Genomic DNA, 23,866 nt, shown 5'->3' with positions numbered 1-23,866 from the left:
TGTGAGGGGTTTCCCCCCACATATATGGTACAATTGACCTTCACAATTCGGTCAATTGTGAAAAGGTCAATTGTCATTCAAGCAGTTGTAAAACAAACAATTCCTATACAACTGGAGGTTTGGCTGCTACATCCCATATCCTCCCAAATCACAGATCAGGTCGATGGTCTTGAAACCAAAAGATTGACGTGTGGATTCTGGAAATTGAAAGTAGGAGCCTGCATGAAAGGGACCGCTCAGAACAGGTTAAGGCAACCGTTCAGAACACCCAACATCCAGCAGGCCAGAATTCCTACTGCAAGCAGTAGAGTAACCACATCGATGGATCAGAATACACATTCCTCTTCTTTACGGTAGTATTTCTAAAGTCAGGCAGTTTTTCCAAGAAGGCTTATTTAAGGGATTATCAGTGTAATCTCTCAGGGCCCAGTGGTTAGCTATTAGGTTCTTCATGGAACCCTTGGAGGGTTTATTGAAAGGGGAGGTTTCTTTTAGTCTATTATTGAAAAGCTTCCTTTTGTCAGAGCCCAGCCCCCTGTGTTGGGTGCCCCCCAGAAATCTTGCTTCAGATCTCAAGGATTAAGGATAAATCCTCCCTATTGGAGCGAATGTATTCAAGTGATTTGATGTTGTTGACTCTTAGGACTGTGTCCCTGGTGGAAGTTACCTTGGCTAGGAGGCTGTGGGAGATAGGGACCTTGTAACTTCCCCTACACTACTGACAGTTCAAGTTGAGTGCCTCAGTCTGTAATATGACCCTTCTTTTTTTCCAAAATCCTCACAAAATTTCATTAGTCTCAGGACATTCTTATCCCTACCTTTTACCCTGAACCATCCACTTCTGAAGAAGAGATGTGTCAAATGCACATTTCAAGCGCGGTTCTTAACTATTTGTTAAACAATTCTTTCAGGATCTCAGAAAACTTGTTTGCAACTAATCATGCAGCCAGAGCAGGAAAAAAGACCTTGACCATGTCAATACACAGGTGGATATGGTCTGCTATCTCTAATATCAGCAATGTCTTGTGACACCCCTCTTCACAAGGATTCAGGGCAAGACACTCAGGGCCATGCTGGCCTCACGGGCGATTCTCAAGCGGACCAAATCCTACATCAGACATTACAGGCTAAATATTGAGGGTGCTCCTACTTACATTCCAGGTCTGGTATAGGCACTGATTTGTTACATGAAGAAATTTGATGGGATGTTTCACTAAACATTAGACATTCCATAGTCATGTACTAATGGGAGAACTCCTTTTAAATCTCAGAAGTAGGCTTCTCGTGGGAACAGATGGATGGGTGTGCTGCTCTCTTATGTCCAAACCTGAAAACTCAAGACAGAAAACATGATGGATATTCTTGATATAGAGGCTAGTAAACAGTGGGCCATATTCACATACGTTTGCACTGGAACACATTGGGGAATACTCCTGTGTGTTGCAAATGCCTCTTACACCCTATTCACAAAGTCTACACCTCGAGGATATCTGCAGATGTCTGGAGTATCTTTGAGATACTCATGTGCAAAAGTTACACAAACAAATTTGCTCAAAGGCATCTCCAGATTTGTCCTAGTTTTAGGTTTGTGAATCAGCCATTATTTAAGTTGTACAAAACTGAAATGCTCATGGGCATTTCCTGATTTAGATAAAAACACTGTCAATACATTACCTGTGAATTTACATGAGTGTTACATATATTGGAAGTGTTTATTCTGGTGTGCTTGTAGCCTTTAGGGTCTGAAATGGGAGACACTACTAGAAATATCTTAGAGGGTCATTTACCATCATTTTAGCATGGGTTCAATCTTGTGTGCATCAGCCTTTACTAAACCTAAAAAGATCTGCTTAGCCCACGCCCTTTGTCCACATCCACTCTTCATCAAACATCAATCACTGCTGCTATGTTGGTTTTACATGGGTCCTTGTTAGGGAGGTTTACCTTGAATCTCCAGGTGCACTAAGCAGTGGTTCCTCTTGTGTTCACACTCCATACATTGGGGATGTTTTCATATAAATAAATAGCAGATGGAAAGAATTGAAGGAGTAAATACTTTGGCAAGTGGTGTGGAATCAGAAAGAATACATTATTACGGCTGTTACACCAAGCAAAGGAAAATACACCGACACAGGCTTGTAAAGATTCCCAGAATCTTTATTACAAAAATGAACAGTATTCAACAAAGTACACAAATAGCTATTTGGCCGTCAATACATCACAGAGACCACCATCAGGGTTCAATGTGAGCAGTGAACAGAATTTCCTAGCTGGACATCGACGCATTTATACAATTTGTAAAATGATGTCCAGCCCTCTTACAGGTTATTTATACACTGGGCTAGGGTCGTGCCATGTTCACTTTCCTAATTTACATATCTCGTGCATGCGGTTTACTTTTGAATATATTTACTAACACACTTCATTATTCTTTAATTTAACATTTACACTCTTTACATGCTGTTTTAATACAGACCAAACAAATGTTTCACATATTATATTTGGATAGCATTACTGTTCTTGTATACTTGTAGTTTAACATTGCTAATTCAAGTAATCCCCTGCTCCCGAGGCCAACAAAGGACAAGGTCTACATGACCCTAACATGTAGCCTGAAGGCAGGTTGGACATTAACTCCCCTACAGAGGTTGGAGAGGTTAAGGCAAGAACAAGGGCACACGAGATGGCCATTTTAGATTACAGGGTGACTTTGTACAAAAACCCCAAAATGGCGGTTCTAGCCTAAAATGGAGGCTTGATTCAAGATGGCGGCTTACATCAATTTCTAAGGTCAAGACCTTGCCGTAGAGAGTTATTATCGTACAATTTTAAGCAACTTGGCGTAGGCCAATATGCATACAAATCGTTATAATAGGAGGCATAATTTAATATCTGGTTTGATAGTGGCATAACACAAAAATCTAGGGACCCCCTGCAAACCAGGCTGTGTGCACTCCAACAAAACTTGACAACAAGGCACAGCCATGCCAAACTCTGGGCCAGCCTGGATCAACATGCATGCACAATGTGCATGATTATCTTGTTGCTGCCTGGGCATGCCACGCACTGTACTGTGAGAAAAAGGTATATGTTTCAATCAAACCCTAATTCTTTCACCTAGAGTAGAAACAAGGCAGCTGTTCCTGGCTTCTCAGTCCTAACACCAAATGTACCATCCAAATATGTTAATGGAAATAATGTATTCTAAAAATAAAGTGTTGTTAAAGAATAAATTGAGATACAGAAAAGCTTGAAATGTATCAATTCCATGTGTAAATTAAGGTGCTTGATCAGTCAAGATGAGCTTTATGTGTATTGCAAGTTATATTTTGTAACCAGGTCAATCCCCCAATTGGGTTCCCCCCATCATGTAATAAGCAGTAATATTATGCAAAATAATGATGCATAAGAATATGGCAGTATCCACATGTACAAGCATTCTCTTGTTGGCTTTTCCCTTTGTGCTGGTAAACAACGACCACCACAAGAAGAAAATATGTTATTGCGGCTGAACAAAATGCTTACCCAAACCCCTGCACTATCATGTAAGAATTCCCTTCATGTTAAATGTGTCCTCCACGCCAGTACAACATGCAATGCTACAGTAATGAACCACTTCCGTGTTTGGCTGCACAAATGCTTTCACCCATGACCCACCATGTAAGAACACTCATCATGGTAACTGTGCTCTTAACACCAGTAAAACCTGCAAATCCACAGTAAGAAAACTTTTAATTTCTGACTGCACAACTGTGCCTATCTCCCCTTTGTAAGAACACACATCATATTGGCCTGGCCCCTTATGTGAGTAAAAAAGGCCATGCTACAGAAAGAAAGTTTGAAGCCTGCCTATCCCATTTTGCTATAAATCCCCAGACCAAACCCTCATCCATCTGATTACATTTGTCAAATTTTCTTTGCCAAAAAATTACATTAAAACATGTAAGAACATGTCAATGCTCCAATGCCAATGGCCTGGGTACCATCCTTGCATGCACACACTCATATCTATTAACCCATTAGCCAAGTATCAATTGGCAACTGATGACTTTTTTAATTGGAGGGCTGTAAACATTTCCCATAAATATGCCAGAGCAACCGAGCATAGCGAACCAACCAAAGGGCATTCAGGGGTTCCCAACAACAATAAATATTCATGAATAATGGGTTAAAATATTCCCGTCTACCAACAATCATGCACAGGAGCATTTCACAATATATTTACATGATACCTTTTCCCAAATATATACCAGTATAAAATTGTTTTCAATCTGGATATGCCCATACATGTACTTGATGGCTGCACCAATATATATGCCAATATCTCTATATAAGAACATAATCATGTTTGCTTTGCACCTAATACCCGTAATGATACTAGAAGAAAACATTTCCAAGCTGCGCCTGCTTATATATGGCAGTATCTTCACAAAAGGACACACTCCTATTTACTTTGCCAATGCAAGTGCCACCCTTCCAATCTCCCTCCCCGCCTCTCACTCACAGTCACCAAAATCTGCTTCTGTGCAGCTGGCCCACTGCAAACAAATGCACACAAACATTCACACAATATTCACTCACTAATTTACTGATAACATTTGCACACCCAACCAGCCATCAATACACTCACTCATTAATACAAACACTTCATAATACAGAACACACACTTGCATGCAGGCACACATACACATAAATGCATCATAAACATACAGTATCCACAAAATAGTTGTTTTTGTGCTATCTTCTGTCCAGAATTCATCTACCTACAGGGACTCCAAGCCACTGGCTTGCTCGCTGAACCACACCAGACACAAACCAGGAAGCAGGGAGAGCATCCTGGCTCCTTCCTTAACATTGAAGCACAGGGAGCATGAGGCCTCCAACCCATGGTGCCAGAACATATCTTTCTGAATTCAGAGCGCCTGCATTCTGAATTCAGAAAGAAATTATTTAATTCTGAAGATGGATGTAGCCCTCTGCCCCCTCCCACTATTTGATTCCTTATAATGAAAGAGTAATATGTCATTCTAGCTTTGTTATCCATGAATTTGTATTCAGATGCCCAAGGTCGGCTTTACAACGCCATCATAGCTTGTCAGATGTAAATGATTAAGGGGCGATTTCTCCACCATCAACGTTCACCCCTCCAGATGTACCACTTGCCATTGCTCAGATGGAGCCTGGCTATTTACAATTCAGCAACTCACTAAAAGCACACCTTTTTGGATCAGCTTCGTTTCTCAAAAGGAGCGTGAGTTTTCTCCAGCCACACGCAATTCCCACAGCTGTAGCCCCTACACTCGTAAGGGCTTTTGTGCTATATATCATGTTACAAAGTTTCAATGAAAAATCAAATAAATCCCTTGACCCCAAAACATCACCGCTTTTGGACATCGACAATTATATACAGGACATGTGCCTTAGAAAATGTTTGCAGCTTTTATGAATATCATTCAAATGGTCCTTACTGTAGACATTAATTAATCCATGCTTATAAAAAGACAACATGCTTATTTTATTGGGTGTAATCATACTATGTTTAGCGGAAATGATTTGTCTTCAGTTAACCTGCCCGGCCTAGTACTTGGCACTCGAGTGGTGCAAGAAGCTACAACTTTCCAATTCGATCTGCTCACTAAATCCTATAATAGTGAACTTGTCCCTGCAGAGTCAGATGCCAGGCTCTAGATCCCTTCACTTTCCCTCTGCTCTTGTTTTAGGTGGCCAACAGCTGATACGTGAGGGGGACATTGCAGTTCTCCCTGGGCGCAGTGCAGCGAAATGTGCAGGCAACAGTTGCTTCTGGCCCAAATCCAGCAATGGAATCGTCACCATACCGTACACCATCAGTTCTGCTTACAGTAAGTTAAATTCCTCATATGTTCCTACATATGTCCTCCTGATATTTGCCCCTGCTTATTACCTACCCTGGGTTTCAAACTTCTCTCAACCAAAACTCAATGTTCACTCTCATTATCCCCAGGCACCGCAAATACAGCTACAATTGTGGATGCAATGCAGGAATATGCAACACTTACCTGCATTCGCTTTGAGCCTCGCACAGCAGAAACAAACTACCTCCAGATCCAGCCGGGGACTGGGTAAGTATATGGTCTACCTTGTAGCCACATGTCCATCAAAGCACTCTGATAAACATCAATTACTTATATCTGTTTTCTCACAAGTGTACAATCTCAATTCTAAATACCAAAACAAAATATATTTTGCTGGTGGCCACATGAGATCTATCACAATGGTGCATGGACAAGCATCAAGCCTATCAATCCTTCTAGTCTGGAGGGGATGAGTGAGGGGCAATCGGCCTCATTACGAGTCTGGCGGCAACCCTGAAGGTGCTTCTGGCGGGTTGCCATCGGACTCGCAACACTTTACTGGGGCCTGACTTAGCGGACGATCAGGAGGTCCGGCACCGGCAAATGTTAATCCCTATTCCCATGGAGTCTCATAGGGAGAGGGAACCACTGGTTCCTAACAGTGCCTGTGCTCCCGTGAATACTCTGCGGACAGGTGCCCTTGTGCCTGCCAAGCTAAACGGCCCCCACCCACAGACATGTAGGGTGCATTCCAGAATGGGTGCGGTACGTTTCTACCAGCACCCTTAATTCTGGACCGCCACACTTGTAATAGGCCCAGAGACATTTAAACACCCTGAGAGTGGAGCAGAGATGCTAAATTCTGCTGTTGTCTGACCACTTTGACGTTCTTTTTAATCACTCAGTATTTCAAAAATGTAGACCAAATCAATCTGTCATTAAGGAAGAACAACCTGGAAATTGGATCAAATTCACCACATACCTACTTAGAAGAATGTTTAAACTCTAGAGCTCGTCAATGATTTATCTAACATTGACAGTAATTGCCAACAACTAATTGAACACTTCCCTCAATGGCTTGATGTTATTTTACCTAAAAATATAAAGAAACAGACACAAAAACAAGATTAAATCAGATCAGTGGAATCCCAAGGAATTTAGGAATATAACAAAAAAAATAAAACACCTGAACGATATCTGAAGAGATCCCAGTGATGAGAGGGCTTCCGAAACTACAAAAAGAGCATACTTCAAATCAAAAGGCAATATTTTCAAACTGTTTGACTACTGTGCTGCCTCACATATATAATTCTTCAATCTTACTGATGAGTTGCACAGCCCAACATCAACTACTCTGCATCAGTCTCTCTTCATTGAAATTGCTCAGTTCTTGACAGAAAAAACTCCAACTAAAAAATCCTTCCAGTACCTTTAAGCTTTTATTCAAGCTTCCCTTACTGTCTCCACGAATAAGGCCATTCTAAATTGCTCACTATCTTCCCGAGTAGTCCCAAAAGCTTCCATAGTTGCTTAGATAACCACATTGTTAAATATGCTTGAGAAGGACCCCACCAACCAAACAAATGTTAGGCCTATTTCCAACCTGCCATTCTTGACTCAACTATTGGAACACATGGCCAATCAACAGTTGCAGGGATTTGTTGAATTTTAGAAAAGGTAGATCAATTCCAAGTTGACTTTCAACCCCTACATGGAACATAATATGTGGTGTTGTCCATACTGGATAGTCCTAAGGCCAAAACAGCTAACAGTGATTTTGGGGACAGTGTCCTCTTGGACCCCTTGGTGTGGTTTCATACACTCATCCATAGCATTGCAATTGCTCATATTGCATACATAGTCATCATACATACATACATCAGGCCCTAGACTGGATCAGATATTTTCTCATAGATATGCAGGAACATATTTATCTGAACCCTTTTCATTATGGGCTGCGGTCCTTGTCATCTGGGGTTCTCCAAAGTTCATTACTGTCCCTCCTGATATTTAATATTTACCTCACTATGTTGATTACAATGATTACAACCTTTGGAATGACAATGAAATATTAAGCAGAGGACAAACACCTTATCTATACGCTGAAATAGCCTCACAAATATGGTTTGTTTAAAAAGGCTTGAAAACAAACCTTCCACCTGCAATGTGAACATAGAAAAAAAATTCAGGCCGTGTTATGCCTTTCACAGTGCCACCCAGTAGGCATCGCTAGATGTTCATCTAGATTTCAGAGCCACATGAATCTTACAAGCCTTTTGCTGCAGAAAACAGTTTTTGTCTTAAATAGATCATGGACTATTAGTTAGGGTGGCTTTGTTGTAGTTTCAAATCTAGGAGAAGTCTTGCTGCTCTGTAGTCAGACATGTGGAGCTAGTGAGTGGTTGACTTATTGAAACCCGGGTAAGGAATGTTACAATATTTCTGGGAGCAGCATAATACATCTCACCATGTAAATATTTAGAACATATCAACAAATTAAATAATTTTCAATTTGAAATGCATATTCTGAGTGATCTAATTCATTTCTAGTATAAAAGTGAGGATCAGGTTGGAAATAACCCCATATTATTGATTCATACAGGGCTCTTGACATATAGATTCTGGCCACTGGAATGATAAGTGCATTGTGGTTAGAAATCCAAAAAGGAATATTTCAGTTTTGCTCAAGTTTGAGCATAGGTTATTATGCACCATCCGATCTTGTTGACTTTTAAGCAACTAGAGATTCATTACAAAATATTTATTCGGGAGTTTTCCTTAAGTTTAGTGTATGCATTAAAATGCCATGCTGAAAGGGTAGAAACATTGGAACACATATTTTTAGATGGAATGATGAGGGGATGACATTTCCTAGTTTAACGTGGGATAATTCATGCTCAGTGATGGAGGAGAGCAATTACAGCGTTACTCCTGTGATGCCCATGAAATATGTTAGTCTTTTAGGAGAGTGGGTTGATCGTAAGCTGTAGCCATCCCTTAAATGATAAATGGTTGAGGGAGTGTTAGTGTTCAGAGATTATAAAAGATGTTCTCCCAAAAAGAGCAAAGCAGTCTCCATGCTTCTGTGTTGTCTGAAACATGTTTAGTTATCGTGCAGGGAAAGTTTATCCTTGCGTAGGGCAGTAAGCTGAAAGGTAATGTTTTTTTTTAATAGTCTTGCCCAAAAAACAGAATGTTTGATTTAGAAGTGTAGCTGTTTGGGCCATCAGGGTTGAGAGTGGGTTTTCGTTTTAGCAAGTGTCCGATGGTAGGTCCTATGACAATCACAGAAATTTGACATCTATCAAAGGATGTGTTGCAGATCGTGGTGATGAGGAGTGGGGGCTAGGATAAGTATATAGTTAATCAACAAAACAGCAGAACAATGTATCTGTGTTCTCCAGAAAATGTCACTGAGTTCACAATTTCAGTGATGTCTTCAAGTGAATTCTCAGTGAAGTAGGTTTGATGAATGAAGGCATTCAATCACTTGCCCCAAAGCGGAGCCCCTTCGATTGAGGTTATGGAGGTGAGCCTTCTATGCAAATCCCCCTAGGGGTTGTGGTAAGTGGGACATCACAGGGAGAGACTCTCCTCTTGGGGATAAGGACTCCCTTTCCAATGATTAAGCAACCTTTTATTATCGTCAAATGCCCAATCTAGTTCTGGCAAATGAAAGACACCAAGACTCCTCTTGAATATACTATTGTAAGGTAATTACTGAAATAAGAGATCCGTTTGGTGCTGTGAAGAGTAAGATCACAGCAGTAATGAAGAATGTCTGTCTATCAACCACTGTGATGAAGAAACGACACAGAGTATTAAAGAACACAAGTCCAACACAAAGAAAGAACTATGTTGACAGGATGGGGAAGCCCCAGCATAGTGTGATACAAGTTGGAGGAGGCATAGAAATAGAGAGAGAGAGACGGGAGTTTGAAAATGGATGGCTGAGGTAAACAAGTAAGTCGTGGAGAGTGCTGGTTTACATGGCCACACTGTGCACATTGAGTGTGATTGAGGATCCTGACATAGTGGAAGATAAAAACCAAAGGTTGTATTATCTGATATGTGGTGTTCCCTTCTTTCCAGATGCTGGTCTTACATCGGAAAAATTGGAGGTGCCCAGCAAATATCATTGACAGGATCTTGCATGACAATTGGCGCAATTCAGCATGAGTTGCACCATGCCCTGGGATTTTTCCACGAGCAAAACCGCAGCGACCGTGATGATTATGTGACCATCATGACACAGTATATCTCACCGGGTACAGTGAAACTCCATAGTAATTCATTGAATTGAAAAGAAAAACTGCAACATACGTTGTGTTATATGATTTGGAAATCATTGCACATGTTTTCACCTTTAGGTTCTTTATTTTAGCAAGACCCAATGATGAAGATCAAGGTATCTCACAATCTAGTGAGATTATTGAGCACCCCATGTGAAGTTTGCTGAAATAAATGCAGTTCCCAGTCGCACCAATAGGCACTATTGATTAACAGCTGTAGTAAAGTGGTAAAACCAAGTTGGCATGGATCAGTGGGAGAGTTTAGCAGCAGGGTCGGTTGTACAACATTATTTGTAGGCAGGTGCCTTTGGAGCCACAAACAAGAGTCACCAAAGGAGGAACAGATTTACCTTACAAGCAATACATCTAGACACATTTGGGAGGGGCAATAATAGTGAGTGCTAGGGATAGTTGTGCACAACCCTCTGATGAGGGTAGTGCAACCATCCAAGATAAATGTTTTCAGTAGGGAAATACAGTTAGTCCACACAGATTTCCAAAAAAATACAGTGGTATCTTAAAACATTTAAATTTTACTTGAAATTAATTACAGAATCTTTATAAGCTTAAAATAAGAACTATTAGTGACACACATTGAAATAAAAACATGTTCTCTTTTAAATGAATAATGGTCAAGTAAGACCAAAACCACTTCTAAAATTAAAAAAGTATGTCAATTTTCTGGTGAGAGATATGTAAATAGGCTAAGCAATCAGAAAAAAGGTGATCCTAGACAGTCAAATGTATTATGGTAATCACCATCAGGACCCTATGTGCCAACATTGAAATACAGCCCCAAAACTCATTGTCCTCTATGACAATGTATTACGGGTATTGTAAATGTTCATCATACATTAAATGTAGGACCTAGTGTGGAAGAAAAAGTCAAACATTTAAGAACATAAGACAACAAATATTTGGACTCAGAATACATTTAATGGCACAAGCTAAAACTCCAGTTTTGGCGTAGAACTCCAGGGAACATGGGGAGACCTGGAAAGGAAGAAATGTCCAGTGGAAGGGAAGTACCTCAAAAGTGACTTTGGTAGAGCTCCAGGTTAGCTCAGAGGTTCACCGTAGAATTAAATGAGAACATATCATGAGACGCCGCTATGACTTTGGGGAAAAGTATAGTAAGTACCAATTCTACCTCACAGTTTCAGAGAAGACTGCAACAAATTTCAGGGGATGACAGAGGAGACCCTCTTGAAGAGCTCCAGTGCAGTTGGATAACCAACCAGTCCCAGGAAGAGGTGCTTCCCATCAATATTTTATCCAAGAGGAGTCTATCTCAAAACGAGATTGAAGGGAATCTACAGAACAATTTAATAGAAGAACATGGATGTCCCTAAGGATAATCACCTTGAATAACCCATTACCCCAGAGCCCAGCTGTAAAATCTTGCAGTTCTGGTTCCCCCCCAAAAAATATTCAGATGGACGAAAAAAGTCAATCTTCTTTGCTAGGTGTGCTGGTTCTATGTGATTTCCTATAGATTTTTTAATCAAGGGAGAATTATACACATTTTCTTGTCTGGCATTTTGCCACAAATGTGTGCAGGGGGAGAATCTGCCCCCCAAGTCTTCACTGTAACTTTTTTTATTCCCTAACCCACCCCCATGTACCTGTGCGGTAAAATGTGTTGTAATAAATGCAATGACATATCCCTTGATGGAAAAAGCTGTGTTGGAATCTACCTATCCTGTGGTTAATAGACCCTGGCCACCCTGGGGATTAAACCCCTTACCAACAATGACCCAGATAGGAAAAAAGTAGAAACATCGGTCTTCCCAGGAGTCAGACCCCTAAAAGAGAAGTGGAAGAAATGGCAGAGACGGCTCATTGAAGAGGGTGGAACTAAGCCAAAAATATCTTACGTTTCTGAGAAAAAAGGAGGGCAGCCAGCTAGGAGAAAACGGTCAGTTGGAGAATGCAACAGTGGAAGCATTTCGGGTCTGTCAGAAGAATAGGAGAGGTCAGGTATTGTGTTCCGAATATCCATCATGCAACAGTAGCTTCCTACACAAAGGCAAATTACCAAGGCAGTCAAATAAAGAATATAGCAGCAAAACAGGCTAGTGGTGGTCCAGTCATGGAAGGCCTCGCCCGTCCCATAAGGATGGTCCAGGGAGAGGAAAAGAACATCCAGAGCTAAGGTACAGATATTCAAGCCAAGTCAGTATGGCCAAACTTGGCCTCAAAATTCAGCAGCATCTTTTTAGTGGCAACATCGTCCAGCAGTTAAGTATACCTGCATCCTTCCAAGAAAAATCCTGCAGAACTGATGGCAGGGTCATGCACTTCCCTAGATAAACTGACACTAGTATGGGTTTCCATAAACCAGTCATCCAATCACACACCAGGGCATATAACCAAGGTGTTGGCAGCCAACCAATTAAGTTGGCCTCAGAAACTGTCATCCTTTCTGGTCAATCGCCACAAGGTGTATAGTAGGGGTTTCAGGGTGAGGGGCTGGTCTAAATGAGTCCAAGCCACTATAGAGGGTTCAGGGTTGGGCACAGATTGATCCCAAGTATGCACAATGGCCATTTTAGGCTGGTCTTATTATTTTGATTAAATAAAGAATCAGCCGCAAACATGAAATGCCTGAGAGCAGGTCTTAAGCAAATACATAGGTTACCCAATGGCTACCCAAAAGGTTCATTACAGTACTAATGCCAAAACTAAGTTACAGTTGCCAGCAGACTACTACATAAAACCCAGCAAGGGGGATATAATAATGTAAGGGCAAAATGGGCTACGTAAAAAACAACCTTCTACTAACAGCCATATGGGCTACCATATTACCATATTCTAAAAAATTGTTGCAATGGCAGCTAGACTTCAATAGAAGTCCCATTGTCCACCAAACGAGTCCAGACATCTGAAAAAGAACAGGGGAAAAAGCAAAATGTTTAGGTATCCCCAATAGGGACAGTTGAACTTCCAAACACTAAATTCTGCCCTTATAGTGAAAAGCCTAAAACGTCATGTCACCGAAGTTGGCCGATGGGCTATAGTAAAAGTGTACTCATTGGTGTGGTCAGTGTACAAACTTGAATGATCATGAATCCTGTGTGCATTTCATGTTATCTTTCCCCTCATTACTGATTGATGAATACTTAATTCAGTATTTACGATAAAAAAAACTGTCTGATTGTGATGTGGAATCCTACCCAAAAGTACCCTATATTTTATCCACACCCAAAAGGAGGAGATAACAATAATTTTGAGGCAAACTATGAAGATGCTTCAAACATATGTCTCTCCTGAAAATGAAAGTAATGTGCTTCTGCATTGATTATCTTGTGGTGAAAATGGCAAGGACAGCTACTACAGCCATGATGTGTGCAAAGATGCACACATTCTGATGCCCTAGGGCCAACCTATGCAATTTACAGCAAGGACCATGCTGACTCTTAGGTCCTATCTTTCTGTCCCTGCAAAGCAGTGATACGCACGGCTGCTCTCCTATATGCATATGCATTTCCACCCCACAAACAGGTGTGGACAATTTATTTTAAAGGGAATCGATTATGGGGTATTTCTGAAAAACTGAATAGGTGGAAACATTTCCCACTTTAGCTGCAGTAAAACCAGCATTTTGCTTGTTTTACCAATCGTTACTGCATGTGATATTCCTGAAGCGAATAGTAGTAGGCACCTAATCACCCCTTTAGTTTGCAGTGTGCATTTTCTGTCTCCTTCTCATCAACAATATGACCAGAAATTGCACGTATTCATTATCCTCTCGCCCTCACCAACAGGTCTCTTGGCACAGAACATACTGATAACACTTTATACATTATGTCAAGATCCGGTCCATGTGAAATCCGAATAGATATCTACCCTGACATTTCATACTGCTCCTTGTGCGCCACACTGCAATGGCGGTTAAAGGAGAGCAGCAAGGTTCTTTGTTACTGGACATTACTGGACAGAAAATGTCTTTGGGCTGTGACATTCAAGCTACAAATAAATGAATCATCTACTAGCCCTCAAGAGTCTGGGTGGTCTTGCTATTATTAGTTTAGTGATGGAGTCTGATATTGTCTCTCTCTCTCTGTCTCTGTTTCTCTCTCTCAGTCTCTCTCTGTTTCTCTCACACACTCTAGTACTAGCTCTATGCCTCTGTTGCTCTATTCATTTGCGGGTGAGCGTTGCTTTGCCAGGTGCACATATGCTAGACCCATTGCAGCCTTTGCTGACATCAGGCTGACTAGAGATAAGACCAATATCTTAAAGGTAACAGATGAATGAGAGACCTTAAGACAAGGTGACCAGCCATGTTTTTAGAGGCATATATGATTATTCAATGCATCCTGCAGAAATGTCACCATAACACAGAGGGGTCTTGTCTGTAAGTGGCGATGTAAGCAAATGCAAATATGCTCTTTAAGTGGTGCTGGGGTTTTGACAGGACATCCAATGGACCAGTAGACCAGGCTGCAGACTCTTCCAGTGTGCTTATTATTTTATATTTTGTATTAATTATTAGGGCTTGTGCATACTGTAATGCATGTTCAGGTTCAACAGCACTCATTCAAATCAGTGAACATCATTCAATGATAAGCTTTGCCTTAGTGCTCACAGAAGAAACAGTTCATTATTTTAAATCTGAGCATAATCCTTTCTATCTATGAAGGACATTTAGAATGTTCATATTCTCTGCAATTAGCTAATACAAATGGCAGTGATTAATTTTATAAACACTTGAAACTGGCTATTTTACAAATAATGCAATGTTCATTTCGCAGGAACACTTCCAGTATGCATTAGAGCCTTAATAAGAATGTTACACATGTCTTACCGAGCAAAGCACATTATCAAAACCTAGAATAAATAAATAAATAATTTTCAGATAGAATTATTTTTTTGAGTATGTACAGTCTGCATATTCTTGTTTTTTTTTCTTTTGATATAGCCCTGTAAGAAAATGAAAGCAGCAAATAGCACTGTTGGGGGTTTCCAGGTATAGTTTTATAGGAGGTGTGTCTGGATTTCATAGTTAGGATGTCTGTGCCATGTGTCGAGACATCCTTAGATAATTCTATATACAGGATGGGAATAGTAGCATGGGCAACAGGCAGGTTAGTCTCTCAGGAGATGTGGGTATATGAGCATTCAAACCACAGTAGCTCTCTATTTCCCATTCTATTTAAATTGAAAGGAATGCCAAACGTACACTAAAATGTAAATTTGGAAAGTTTGTTAATCAGAACACACGTTCCTGCAGAGCAACCTCCTTACCTTAAATTTCAGAAATCAAAACATCTTAATATAATACACCCTTGTATTAGGGTGTATTATATTAAGATACAGAAGATTGTGGCAGAAGCAGAGTAACATGCAGTGGCCGATTCACGTTCCTTTGACTCCCATAAAACACTCTGTGTAAAACTGAAACAATAAGGATTGTGATCAGCCATCTGCCGCTGTCAGTTATGCACCTGTGGAAGGTCGGCAGTAGCATAAATAAGAATGTGGAAACCCGTGAAAAACTTGATGAGAGACCCCTGACATGCCACCACAACTAGCCAAAAATGGGTCTTTGCTTAATATGGGGGTGCTTGTTTAGTGTGAGGCCTCTGCAACACGGGTGTGCATTATGTCCCTAGATATCACAAGCCTTAACTTTAGTCAATTTATGAACAATTTAAACAATCCATCATTTCAAGTTATTTCATCTAAGTGGGCTCACCACATCATGATGCACTGAGCAGCTATTGTGAGTGGTTGTACTTGATGTCTCACTTTAGAATTTAGTAGCTCTATACATTAATAAAGCTACCCATAGTGAAAATGCTTCTGGCTCCAAAGAAGATGAAGGCAGGCAATGTTTGTTTATATGAAGTAAATAGATATATATTATGTGTCAAAATGTTCAAATGTTTCAATAAATATATGTATTGACCAGGAGCAAACAGCAGGTCACTTACACAAATTGGTACTAGCATCTGCGATAGAAATACACACAAACAAAACTGATCAGGGTACAAGGAGAGTACACAGGTGTGAAATGCTCAGTTCCTTATCTTTGTAATGCAGTATTATCTTGTTTCCCTCCTTCTCAGACTTAGTTATTTGTCTTCATTTTGACAGGTGCCATGGGCAATTTCATCAAAATAGACACCGATAACTTGGGACTGGAGTACGACTACTTGTCCTTGATGCACTACCCAAGGTAAACCTTGGCTGAGAGACTGGCACTTTTCAAGTGTATGGTTCGAGGTTTTCCCCTCACAAATAGTCATGCATGTCTATTAGTCAATGTCAATTACATGATATAAGAAGCTCTGCGATCCAGAATATTATGTTATGTTAAGATTTGTTAATGTTGTGCTCAAACCTAAAGGCATACGATAACTGTAGAAAAATTATGAAGTGTTTTACATGATTAAGGAAGGGACTGCAAATGAAATGGAAAAGTTTATGAATGCGCCTACCAGTTTTGAGGCTGGATCAGGGATGGAGATGCAGCAAATAGATGACGGATTAAGGAAGGAGATGTCTCAATGAAGTGTGAATCCCAGTGTGCAATGAGAACAATGGCCCAAATTATGAATCTGGTGGTAATTCAGCAGTAAATTCAACACATTACTGCCAACCTGTTTACCATTACCACCACTTGGTTCTGTGAGTTTCCCACAGGACTAGAAGTGGTTGAAGGGTGCTGGTAATCCCCGTTTTTGGAGACCATATGACTCCATAGGGATTGTGGCACCGATTTTTGACCAGTGGAGGATTTAATTTCAGCATGATGCTGGAGGAAACTCCCCCATGTCAAGTTCAAACTTGTTGTTCAGCAGTGCAGTAATGGAATTACCACGACTTTTAATACACAATGCTGAACTTGTGACCCAATGTGTTAGGGATGAGTGCTAAGAAGCAAAGATATTCCCAGCTCCATAGTGTTATGTGGTAGGTTGAGGGTTTTCCATTGGGCATACCTAGCTGGTAAGTCGGTTGCTGTGCAATAAAATTCATATACACAGAGAGTGGAGTCTACATTTCCTTCCCTCGGTTCTTGCACCAGTCGTCGTCAGGGATTCCCCACCGGTGTATGTCATGGAAAGGCTTTTTTTCATTTCTATCTTGCACTTACTGATTGCAATATGTACCAGTCACCTTGCACACTCATTATAGTCAGTGCCACCAGTGACAGCTAGGCCACATGCAAGACATGGGCGTGAAATGCACACCTGTGAATGCCTTCCATTTTTCAGTTTAATGCACAGAAGCCAAAATTACTGTATTGTTAACAGAAGGAGAAGGAAGAAGGGTCATTTTAGAAGAGAGGAATTATAAGTGACCAGTTGGTCATTGGGCCTCATTACGAGTTTGGAGGTAGCCATGCTGTTTTTAGCAGCATGGCTACCCCCAAACTCGGGTCTGGGTTCGGGTCCCGCGAAAGGGGACTTACTGGGACATTCCAACCTTGGAGGGCCCGTTAATTCCCTTTCGTGGTACCCGGTACGTCCCTGTTCCCATTGAGCCCCTATAGGGCTCAATGGGAATGGGGAGGATGCTAACAATGGGCCCGTCATTAACGGGCCCGTTGTTAGAATCCTGTACTGCTAGAGTGTCCCGCTCTGCACGTTTGGTCTGGCCAGGCGTACAGAGCGGGACCCGCAGCAGAACTCGTAATGTGGCGGCCCGGTATGAACGGTGCCGGTCCCTTACCAGCACCGTTCATACCGTGGCCGCCATGGATGTAATGAGGCCCATTGCATTGTTGTTAAGTAACTTTCATCTAAGCAAAAGGACATTTCTCCATGATGCCCTGAGATACTGGAGCAACCCCTTTGTTCACATAAGGTCCCAATCCACTCACAGCTCCTTGCAGAATGTTTAAAATCCAATATCAAGGATGCAAAACTGATGGTTAATCTGTCAGTGGTTCTGAGTATTCTAGTCAGAACTGTGGTGGGATGGGCAGGCAATAATAAAGGAACAGATCAAAGTAATGATTGTCTGCAAAGCCTACTTATTTCCAGGTTAACGAAATAACTGAACATATAATATGGTATGGCACTCCAGTACAGACCTACATCACTGCAAACCATTTAATGGAAGGCTATTTTCTTATCCCCAGCATTGCTTTCAGTAACACTTCAGGGAAAGCAACCATCATCCCCAAGCCAGATCCCAATGTTCCAATTGGACAGAGATACGGACTCAGCAATCTGGATCTTGCTAAAGTCAACACCCTCTACCAGTGCGGTATGTATGTATGCATGTATGTGCGCATAAACTGTTTGTATAGAACACTCATACACCTCAAAAGAATCTTTGGCACTAGGAGAACACTGTGGATACAGCAGTTGCAAAGCAGATAGTCCGATTATGAGGCAAATAAGAAGGTTTTAAGGCATTTCCTAGATTTCAAATATTCCCTTTATGGTGCAAGTCGACAGGAAGTGTGTTCCAGTGCTGTACGGCAAATGTTTCACCGCCTGCTCTATATTTTCTATTAAGGTGAGGTCAGCAAGTTGATGTGAGCAGAACTTTCTTTAGAGATTATGAGGAAAAATCGGATCAATTAGAAACCCAGGGCCACAACCCTCACATGCCTTGTGGTCAAAACAAATGTCCTTAAAAATGATCCATTTGTCCATTGGGAAACCATGTGAATTCCTCAGAGCTGTAGAGACATGGGCTTGAATACTCAGGCCCATCATCAACCTGGCTGCAGCATTTTGCATTAATTGTAAACACCTGATGTCGCCTTTAGGGAGTCCTCGGTAAGACATGTTACAATAGTCTAGCCTGGATATGAAGAAAGGTATCAGTGTGTTAGGATTTTTAGGATGGGGAAATGGGAAAAGAGAGTGGGGGTAATTCTAAAATATATTGAAGTCTAAAATGAATGAATGCATAAAAGCAAGGTGCAATGCTTTCAATCGTTCATTTTATTTTCCAACCTATTTTCTTGCATACAAGGGAGCTAATTTTCTATTTAAACTTCGATTGCCCTGATAGGGTAACTGACGTTTGCCCTTACGTGCTAACAGTTCCCCTCCAGATATGTTCATAAATTGCACAGCAGAGAGCAATGAGCAGTCTAAGAGGCGGCAGAAGCCTCCTTACACTTCTCTATTTGCATTCTGTAGTGCAAATAGAGTAAATGCTGCCTGCCATCCATATACACATGGCTGGTGGCATTTACAATGTTTTCTAATGTAAACACCCGGTGGTTTCCATAAGAAATCAATGGTTTCACACCAACATGATAATCTCATACTGGTGTGAAACCAAATTGATTTTGAAGACGGAGGGCAAATGGAAGGCATACATGTAATTCCCAATACGCCCCCACCCTCCACCTTCAAAAACTATGAGCATCACTGGAGCATGAGTGGAGGATTAAGCCAGTGTTCATTTATGCAGCAGGGGCATTGAAAATTCGCTCTAAGCCGAAGAAGGGGCATAGAGTGAAGATATCAATGCTGCCATGCTTTCCTTCTTTGTCTTGTTCTTTAAACAAATGAATTCACGCGGGATCAGCCTTGCATCATCACTTACTAGTGGCAGGTGGATTCCATAGTAATCCTTAGTAACCACCACCTGAAAACCATAATGTGAAGTCAGCATTTACTTTTTGGAAAACAACGGGGTGTAAAGGCAATTTCACATTGTGTTACTCTTTACTTTGGCATTCTGCCCTACAAAAGTTGAAACTTGCATTTATTTTTTTCAGAATTACCCAAGAATACTACTCCACAGGAGGAGATACAAATGCATGTTTGAGTATCTGTTCTGATTTGTAGTCCATGATTCAATTTATCATCAAGAGGGCCCCTAACGATTCTTTCCTCTAAAGAAGGCTTGGATGGTAGTCCCAAGGAATCTGACCAGGATATCACTTTTGATAGGCTTGAATGCGAGCCTACATTTGTCCATCCAGATTCAGACTTGAGTCACATATCTAGAAAGCATGCAGCTAAGGTATCAAGCCCCCGTTTAAGTTGAAGGAGGGCTTTAAGTGTCACCAGCATACGATCAAACAGCATCTCATGGCTTCTCAGTAAACATCCCAGAGACTGTGCATAAAGATTAAATAGGAGATGGGGCAAAGAGGATCCTTGAGGAATGTCACAGTCCATAAATCTGAAAGAGGACAAGAAGGATGAACGTGTCACAACTGATTTCCGATTTATACACAGATATGCAGATATGCAGCTTGCGTTTCTGAATGCATCCCTGTCCAGGAAACAATTGCAATAAGCTCACAATGCAGCCATTCTCATGCTGTCACCCAAGCACACTTTGATTCTCTCTTATTGCAGAATCTATTTAAATAAACAATAATGCAATCCTTTCCTGCAATGAGATATGCACATCTTCTCCTGCTCTGATTTTAAGTCACCAGATAGATGGCAACATACATCAGCATTGTCTAAAAATTACATCTAAAGAAGGTTATTTTCTTTGCACCAAAATCATAAAATGAAAAAGAAGTAAGATTTTCTCACATTCCCTTGGGCCACTATTAGTCGACCTTAAAGGGCCCATTGGGAGAGATTTACACAGGCTCTGGGAAATGTGAGCAATTTATACTACCATTTCATTTTGTGAATTTGAAGCATTTATCTCATGTGTAAATTGCACAGCTGTTGTAACTACTTTTGGGAGCAATGCTTCCTTCCTTGAATGGACAATATGGGGTTACAACATATCTCTACCTGGTCTAGTAAAACTATCCCCTCCTTTCAAAACCATTTATTTTTTTCCTGGTGAAGTAGAAGTATAAAAGGTCATGGCCGTTATCCTAATTTGTATAGGTCATTACACTGCCACACTTCTTCTTTAGCTTAAACTGTAAGACCTCCATCTGTAAGATATAGAACTTTACATTTCAAAGCACGCTGGCAACTTTTTCTATTTGTGGTCCATTCCCCACTAATTCAGACTATCTTGGCGGTTCCCATATCTTTTTTCTTGGGGCCTGCAGGTTGTATCACCCCAAAGATCTTGCAGGTCAGTTGGCACTCTACCAGCTTGAACAGCATGTGCATATCTCACTTTTGTATGCGTCTTTGAAAGGGCTTGTGTAATAACTTAACTTTTACAATGTTTTTCCTTCTCAATCTTTGCTTGCAGGTGTGTGCAGTAGCCGATATTCTACCGCGACAGGCACCCTTGTGTCATCCAACTATCCGTCTGCATACCCAAACAACGCCAGCTGTGTCTATCTGATCCGAGTCCCATTTGATAAGGTAATCATTTAAGGAAATGTCAACCAATACACATCAAGCATTTCAAAGCACGGATCACAAGTTTCTTTGACAGCAATCTGAGCAGCGTAGAGGTGGGTGCTCAGTCAGCTTAATGGTCTTGTGTCTAGTACCTGTTACCATCTTAAACTCTTAAGATGGTAACAGGTACTAGACAACAATCTGAGCAGCCTAGAGGTGGGTGCTAGGGTGATAAATGTAGGCATTCTTCAGATTACATGCTGGCTAACTGGGTTACAAACTCACTTACTTGATTACAAGCTGGCTAACTGGCGTATAGAGAGTGACACATAGTGAATGAACATCATTTTCAACCAGCATTTCTATTTGGGTCTACTTGGTCGATGTATCTAGGCATCAAGTCAGAGTGGAGTGAAGTACAAGGCAAGGCAATGGAAGTACTCAGTCTCCCTGGGCTCTACTTATGAACTCTTTCAAACATGGATGCAAGCAAATAAGCTTTCCCTCAACAGCTCCTAGACAGAATACATAATGCTAGGCAATGCTACTCAGCTGAACAAGCTCGATCCAAAGTATCTCTCATTCAGAATTACAGAATTGCAGACTGCTATATCGTCACTCAGCACAAGGTCAAGACACTTGGGGGGGATTTCTGATCAAGAGCTATCCATTAAAAGTCAGCTTAATGGTATTGTGTCTAGTACCTGTTACCATCTTAAACTCTTGGCCCATCTAGAGTCCTTTCTTTCATCGGCTAATTGCACCATAGTTGCGAGGGCCATTATAGGAGCCACATTGGACTATTGTTTCAGTCTTCCGTTTGGAATTTCTAAACCTGACATGAAACGTTTACAGGTGATTCAAAATAATGCAGTACGTATGGTTGCAGGTCTGCAAAGGAGAGAACATGTCTCGGCTGCCAGGAGAGCCTTACATTGGCTCCCTATTCACAGTCGAGTCACCTATCGTGTTATGTGTATCACACACAACTGCATTTCTGGGCAAGCGCCCAAGTATTTGGCCAGCCGCATTTCATGCCTGGTGGCTCCTAGAGTTTTGAGACCTAATAATACTTGCCTTCTTGAAACCCCAAGATCTCATCTTACCTATGCGAAGCAAAGATCTTTTCTGCATGCTGCTCCACGGATCTGGAATACCTTTCCTTTGGATCTCAGATCATGCACTAGTCTACATCCTTTCAAACACAGGCTGAAAACCTTTTTATTTGAGTAAACCACTGGAGTGTTCCAGCCTGTTCCATCTCCCCAACTCTTTCTGATTTATGTTTTTTGTTGTTCTGTCTTCATTGGCACCCGTATGCTTCTGGGCTTTGTCTTGCACGTGGTATGAATAAATAAATCAATGGGTCTCATTATGCATTTGGGTAATACGGCTGTAAATCCACAACATTATCATCAAAATTGATTACTCCTACGGCCACCTGGTCCCTTGGAATTAAACAGAGTTACTAGAGTTGACAAGAAGCTGTAAATCCCCATTCCTGTAGTCCATTTGACCAAATTGGGATTTTTTCTGCATTTCCATCAGTGGTAATTTTGCTCTGGTAATGTCACTGATTTCTTGTGGTAAAATCGTGATTTGCCTCCAGCTTTTTGGTGGAGGTACATCCTTCACTTAAACAACAGAACTTGAAGTATGGGGCTATGGTAAAGTGGAAGTAACTTAATTACCACTGTCTTACCATCATTCTACTCAAACTGACATGCTCACAGTGAGGCCTACACTAGTGCCTGCCACTACCCTACTCCAAGCCAGTCTTCACCTTCCCAACTTGTGAGTATGTTAAGACGAGCATCAAGAAGACCAGAGGTTGTCCATTCAACTTTCACATATGAATTAATCCGAAAAACATGTGCTTGTACTTTCAGAGAGTTATCGCCCACTGCATCTTCCACTTGCTGCCTCTGTCTTGTAACCAAAATGTGAACTGCAGGACAGATTGGTTTAGCAGTATTGTGTTAAGTCAGCCACTGACACTTTGTCATTGCAGCTTTTACTATTTAGAATTGTGTCTAGGCCCAATGTATTTTAAATGCACACTCTTTACTGGGTAGTCCTGCTGCAACTGTGTTCAAGTTAAAACACAAAAACATTTCTGATCATCTTGCAGGTGTTGGCAACAAAACACATCAGAGAAGTCACTGTCAGTCTGAACCCACTTTCGTAAGTATTATCTGTGCCTGACTTATCAAAGCCTCTCCAAGATAGGGCCAAAAATTGCATTTGCTCCTCAAACCCAATCACCCATTAGGAACCAAAGATCCACAGATGAGACCCACCTGGCCACCACCTAAATTTATCAGACTGTATCATGGATGAATGTCCTTCATAATAAATCCCTCAAGAATTTGAAAAAAACTACTCAAATTGTTAAGAACATAAGTACACATGCATATATTCAAACGTTTTTTGAAAAACTTCATTTTTACATAGGCGTTTTCTGAGCCCTTATAGGGGCCTGTCTTTTCCTTGCCTCAGCCCGTTGACCTCCTCCTTAAGCCTGTACACAATAACACATCTC

At 41.1% G+C, this 23,866-nt stretch overlaps 1 protein-coding gene across 1 annotated transcript in view; it reads left to right on the top strand.

Moving 5' to 3' along the window:
* The window catches only part of LOC138504998 (embryonic protein UVS.2-like), a 59,557-nt gene that overhangs the window by 19,140 nt on the left and 16,551 nt on the right, over positions 1–23,866 (top strand). Inside the window, exons 4-9 of the mRNA XM_069625358.1 lie at positions 5,721–5,861; positions 5,984–6,101; positions 9,927–10,102; positions 16,229–16,310; positions 18,222–18,349; positions 21,230–21,345. Of these exons, the coding sequence (XP_069481459.1) occupies positions 5,721–5,861; positions 5,984–6,101; positions 9,927–10,102; positions 16,229–16,310; positions 18,222–18,349; positions 21,230–21,345 (761 nt within the window). The remainder of the gene's footprint in view (positions 1–5,720; positions 5,862–5,983; positions 6,102–9,926; positions 10,103–16,228; positions 16,311–18,221; positions 18,350–21,229; positions 21,346–23,866) is intronic.

This window comes from Ambystoma mexicanum, chromosome 11, assembly GCF_040938575.1.
Source record: "Ambystoma mexicanum isolate Mex_15411 chromosome 11, UKY_AmexF1_1, whole genome shotgun sequence".
NCBI lineage: Eukaryota > Metazoa > Chordata > Amphibia > Caudata > Ambystomatidae > Ambystoma > Ambystoma mexicanum.
This window is presented reverse-complemented; position numbering and strand designations above follow the sequence as displayed.